General features: G+C 34.3%; 2 protein-coding genes across 2 annotated transcripts; both read left to right on the top strand.

Moving 5' to 3' along the window:
• Positions 1-1806: 1806 nt before the first annotated feature.
• LOC109191996 lies at positions 1807-3944 on the top strand. Its single transcript, XM_019342625.1, has 3 exons — positions 1807-1988; positions 2087-3012; positions 3112-3944. The coding sequence occupies exons 1-3, from the start codon at positions 1807-1809 to the stop codon at positions 3942-3944; spliced, it is 1941 nt and encodes a 646-aa protein (XP_019198170.1).
• A 671-nt stretch (positions 3945-4615) lies between these two features.
• On the top strand, positions 4616-6163 carry LOC109191997 (ATP-dependent DNA helicase PIF1-like). Its single transcript, XM_019342626.1, has one exon. The coding sequence runs from the start codon at positions 4616-4618 to the stop codon at positions 6161-6163; it is 1548 nt and encodes a 515-aa protein (XP_019198171.1).
• Positions 6164-6438: the final 275 nt, after the last annotated feature.

Here is a 6438-nt window from a genome sequence, read left to right on the forward strand (position 1 = left end):
TGGATGTTTCGTCATTCAGTGATCTCAGTCTCACCCTGGACCTCCCCTCTAACCGAACCAGTGGATTCATACTTCATAGTGAAATCTCAGAATATTTTAGGATCTATGAACTTGAGATGTGAAAAAATACATAGATCCACAACCTTGAGCTTTCCAAAAAAACATATCCAAGTAGGAGAAGTAGAAGCATCTTCTTCGTTTTGAAAAGTGTAGAGAGAGACAGAAATGGTGAAATGAGAAGCTTCCCGAGAGACATATCTATTGACTATCATTTTCTTTATTACTCCGTATTATTATTATTATTATTATTATTATTATTATTATTATTATTATTATTATTATTATTATTATTATTATTGGCGTGGGGATTATTGTTAACATTTTTTTATTTAATGTATTATTTACTTTATAAAAACTATAATTACCATTTTTTACATTGTATAAATAATATTAGTCAATTATAATATTACAAAACGAATGGATAGAATTTTAATAATATTTCTTTTGTTCATCTATTTATATTTCTGGGGGTAATATTTTTTGGTCTTTGGGTCAATAAATTACATTAAATAAATCACAGTAATACTTTATTTAAAAAACATTCGAACCAATCTTTTTTATACATTTATTTTTCTATTTAGTTATAGTTAGTAAGTTAGTATTATTATTAGAACATAACAATATTTATAGAATGTTATTTTCTTTTATATTTTATAGTATTTAATTATTTAATTATTATTACGGTATAAAATAAAAATTATAATTTCCATTTGTAGTCAATTTCCTTTGCACTTATCTGTAGATAACATTTTTTTTTTGAAAGTCTGTAGATAACATTAAATATATTGTTATATATATATATATATATATATATATATATATATATATATATATTTATTGTTTATTTTCTCAGAGAATGAAATTGTGTCAAGTTCTAAGATAAGTAAAGCTTCAACCAGTGGAGGTCTATGTGATATTACAACACGAAATCATATCTACGGTGTATTTCAAGCATCACTCTCTACCCCGTTGCGTATAGTTTCTCACGGTTAGACTTAAAGTCTTTTTTTTTTTTTTTTTTTGTATGTTATTTTTTGTAATGTGAATTATTAATTTTTTTAATGTCATCATTTGTAGAACGCACATTAATTAGTTCATCAATCCACGACATACATCATGCGTCAGACAATGGATCATCTACACGTACGAATATTCAAAATCAAAATTTGATATATATAAAAAAAAAACAATGAAAGTATATATTCTGTTCAAATTTACTTATTATTATTATAACATCTAATAAGATGTTAATTCTATTAGGATGTGGGAATGGTACAATAAATGATGTGCAAATGCATTTGGAGTCAAATTGTGATTCAGCTCTCCCGACTCAAAACAACTATCCCAACCTAAGTGTAGAAATGGATGAAGTGCTTGGTCATCAAACAAACACATCAAACATACAAGATGGTTAGTTTATAAGAATTTGATTGTATAAAGTAAATATTGTCTCACAAATTCTTAATATTCTATACTACAATTTCAGTTGAATCTGTAGACCTTGGTGACCCGGACGACATATGTGAGCATTGTGGTGGTTTTTTTTGGTACGAGGAAAGACTCTACAAGTCAAAAACAAAAAACACAGCTAAATACTCAGGATGTTGTGTGAACGGGAAAATCAAACTGCCTAGAAACACACTACCTCCAAAGAAGTTATATAATCTTTTTTTTACATTGAGTGAAAAGCAGAAATATTTTCTTCAAAATATAAGATCGTATAATAATATGTTCTGTTTTACATCAATGGGTGCTAAGATAGACAGGACAATAAACAATGGGTCATCCCCTCCAATTTTCAGAATCCATGGTCAGAACTTCCATCGTATTGGTAGCCTGATTCCACCAAATGGGACCTATCCGAAGTTTGCACAATTGTATATTCATGATACTGATAATGAAATTAAGAATCGTATTGCTTCTGTCAGGTATAGTACATGATGCCACAATTTGTTAATTTCATCAATTCATTTAACAATTACTTTAAATAAATATAACGAGTCATTTTCTTTATTCCTCTATAAAGGGAGAACATAGCTACACAAGATTTGCATGCTGAGGTGGTGGAGGACATTAAGGAGGTTTTAGACGGGAATAATGTGTTGGTTAAATCATTCCGTATGGCCAAGGCAGAAATTGAGAGAAATCCACGTGTAGAGATAAAAATGAGATTAATTGGTAAGAGAACTAAAGATGCAAGAACTTATAACCTACCAACGACGTCAGAGGTTGCTGCACTTATTGTTGGTGATTTAGATCCATCCATAGGCCACAGAGATATTTTGGTTGAGAGCAATTCCGGGGTGCTTAAGCGAATTACTGAATTAAATCCATCATACCTACCATTGCAATATCCTATTCTATTTCCTTATGGGGAAGATGGATATAGAGAGGATATACAGTTTGCAACCAATGGTTCTAACAACAACAATGCAAGGCAACGTATATCTCAACGGGAGTATTTTGCTTATCGATTACATGAAAGGTTAGAAGAGATTTCTACCATATTGTATGCTCGGAGGTTATTTCAACAATTTATAGTGGATGCATACACAATGGTTGAATCTGCCAGGCTTATATACATAAGGACACACCAAAAATCGCTGAGGTGCGAAGCTTTGAAAGGACTGACAGATGCATTGACGCGAGGTGAAGTACAAGCTAGCACCCAAGGAAAGCGAATACTTTTACCATCAAGTTTTACGGGCGGAGCAAGGTACATGATCCAGAATTACCAGGATGCAATGGCCATTTGTAGACACATTGGTTACCCCAACCTATTCATAACGTTCACGTGTAATCCAAAATGGCCCGAAATACAGCGGTACATTACCAAGCGAAATCTCAATGCAGAAGATCGTCCGGATATTTTATGCCGTATATTCAAGATGAAATTGGATTGTCTAATAAAGGAAGTAAAGAATGGTGAGCTTTTTGGTCCTGTGAAATCAGGTATATATTGAATTCCATTAAACGCTATGTTTTTTTTTTATTTTACTTTTGTCTACGTATATCATGTTAAACTAATGGAAGATTATTATGTAAATGTAGTTATTTACACCATTGAATTCCAAAAACGTGGACTACCGCATGCACATATTCTAATATTCCTCAAGAACAAAGTTGACATGACGAGTCCGACGTACATGGATTCAATCATAAAGGCTGAGGTACCAGACAAGACAATGCAAATGAAATACTACAATGCAGTCGAGGAATTCATGGTTCATGGACCATGTGGAATCGCCAGAAGGAATTCTCCGTGCATGGTTAATGGAAAGTGTTCAAAGCACTTCCCCAAACGATTTGTAGCAGAGTCTAAGTTTGACCAGGATGGGTATCCAGTTTATATGCGTCGGGACAATGGTAGAACAGTCAAGAAGAATGGTATAGAACTAGACAGCCGATATGTTGTCCCGCATAATAGATATTTGCTTTTGAGGTACAAGGCTCATATCAACGTAGAATGGTGCAACCAGTCGAGATCAATCAAGTACCTCTTCAAGTATGTCAACAAGGGTAATGACCGTGTCACAGCAGAATTCTACAATAGTACCATCGATGAAAACGGTGAGGAGGTGGTGGATGAGATTAATATGTACTATGATTGTAGGTACGTTTCAGCATGCGAGGCAGCCTGGCGACTATTCAGTTTTGAGGTCCAATATCGGACACCGGCTGTTGAAAGATTAAGCTTCCACCTTCCAGATTGTCAGTCCATTGTATTCGCTGATGATGAAAATATTGATAATGTTTTAGGTCGTGAAACAGTGGGACAAAGTATGTTCAAAGGATGGTTCGAAGCCAATAAGAAATATGAAGATGCACGCTCATTAACATACATTGAAATGCCCAATAAATTTGTTTGGAAGAGAGATATTTGAGAGTGGCATCCAAGAAAGAAGGGGTTTTCAATTGGTCGCATCTTCTTCGTACCTCCTGGTAGTGGTGAAATATACTATCTTAGATGTCTTTTGAATATTGTTCGTGGACCAACCAGTTTTAAAGACATTATGACATTTAATGGGGTAGAATACATGACATTCAGGGATGCATGTTACGCACGTGGATTATTAGATGATGACAAAGAGTATATTGATGCAATTGAGGAAGCAAGTTATTGGTCATCTGGACATGCGATGAGAAAGTTGTTTGTTATACTATTGCTTTCAAACTCATTATCCAGACCTGAACATGTATGGGATGAGGTGTGGCATCATTTAGTCGAAGATGCTGAATTCATGCATAGAAAACAACTAAATAAACCAGGTTTTAGAATCGTGCATAAAACATATATTTAATTACATAATATATTTAATTACATATATATATATATATATATATATATATATATATATATATATATATATATATATATATATATATAATAACTAATAACTAATAACTAACAATACTATTACTTTTTTTTTTTTACTTTACAGATTTGATACTAAAAGAGTGTGAGAAAAAAAACTTCGGTTTAATTGAGCTAGAAAAATTGTTGATAATACACAATAAGTCTCTTAAAAACTTTCCTCTGATGCCAACACCTAACATGGATGATTCAAGATTGGTTGATAACATTTTGTTATTTGAGGAGTTGAACTATGATCGCGAAGCACTCCAAGCAGAGAGCGAAGAATTGGCATCAAGATTGACTGATGAGCAGAAAGAGATCTACAACACAATCATCCAAAATTTGTCTAATGGCAGTGGTGGACTATTCTTCGTTTATGGTTACGGTGGTACTGGGAAAACTTATCTATGGAAGGCGTTGTCATCAACATTGCGAGCTAGCGGTGATATTGTTATCAATGTGGCATCCAGTGATATTGCGTCGTTGTTACTTCCTGGTGGTCGAACCGCTCATTCAAGGTTTTCCATCCCTATTGCAATAAACGAAGACTCCACATGTAATATTAAACAAGGTAGCCATCTAGCCGAATTGATCGTCCGGAGTAAATTGATTATATGGGACGAAGCTCCTATGATGCACAAACACTGCTTTGAAGCGTTGGATAGGACAATGAGAGATTTGCTTCAATTTCAAAATCCCAACAGTGCTGACCAAACATTTGGTGGAAAGACGGTGGTGTTTGGTGGCGATTTCCGGCAAATATTACCAGTTGTACCAAAAGGATCTAGACAGGATATTATTTCTGCAACAATCAACTCATCGTATCTATGGAACAATTGTAAGGTTTTGAGATTGACAAAAAACCTTCGATTAAATCGAAGCATGCCGGGGATTGACATGAAAAAACTAGAGGACTTTGCAGATTGGATTGCGAGTATAGGTGATGGAACTATGGGTGGTCAAAATGATGGTCATGCAGAGGTAGAGATACCAAACGAACTGTTATTACCATCTAATGGAGACCCAATTACCAACATAGTTGCAAGTACGTTCCCTATGTTCATGTCTGGGAATTCAGATTCCAGTCTTCTTGAAGGTCGAGCTATATTAGCCCTAACCCTTGACGTCGTTAACTCCATTAATGAATACATGAGTGATCTGCATACTGGGGATAGTAGGACTTACTACAGTTGTGATAGTGTGTGCAAATCAGACTCAAATGGCACCTTACTTGATGATGTGCACACTCCCGAGTTTCTAAATGGTATAAGGGCATCCGGCATTCCAAACCATTGTTTGAATTTAAAGGTCGGGTCACCTGTTATGTTGTTGAGGAATATAGATCATTCACTTGGACTATGCAATGGAACTAGGTTGGTTATTACGAAGTTAGCAGATCATGTGATTGAAGGAAAAATTATGTCTGGAAACAACGCAGGAACCAAAGTGTTGGTCCCCCGAATGACTATGACACCATCAGATCCGAGATTACCTTTTAAATTCCAAAGAAGACAGTTTCCTTTAATGTTGTCCTATGCAATGACAATTAACAAGAGTCAAGGACAAACACTATCACACGTTGGCTTACTTTTAAAGAAACCAGTTTTTGTTCATGGTCAATTGTACGTTGCTGCTTCTAGAGTGAGCAATCCAGACGGATTGAAAATTTTAATTTGTAGTGACTCGAACAGTGTTAGTACGTCAACTACTAACGTTGTTTACCATGAAGTGTTTAATAATGTGTAATATTGTGTTCTTTACATATTATTATATATAGAATGATGACAATTAGTTTTTGTTAAACATCAAATTGTTATTCATATTTTTTGGTTAGACAAATACCTTTAACATAATTGGCGTCCAATAAATAAATTCATTTTAGTCAATTGAAATACTACAAACAAATCGACAAAACTTAACCGTGCATCGCACGGGACAATACTAGTTGGAATTATAGCAAACGGTAATGCAGAAGAAATGCACGAAAGGCTACTTTTACCCTCATATTGACACATCACAAA

Source organism: Ipomoea nil, unplaced genomic scaffold (assembly GCF_001879475.1).
Source record: "Ipomoea nil cultivar Tokyo-kokei standard unplaced genomic scaffold, Asagao_1.1 scaffold1735, whole genome shotgun sequence".
NCBI lineage: Eukaryota > Viridiplantae > Streptophyta > Magnoliopsida > Solanales > Convolvulaceae > Ipomoea > Ipomoea nil.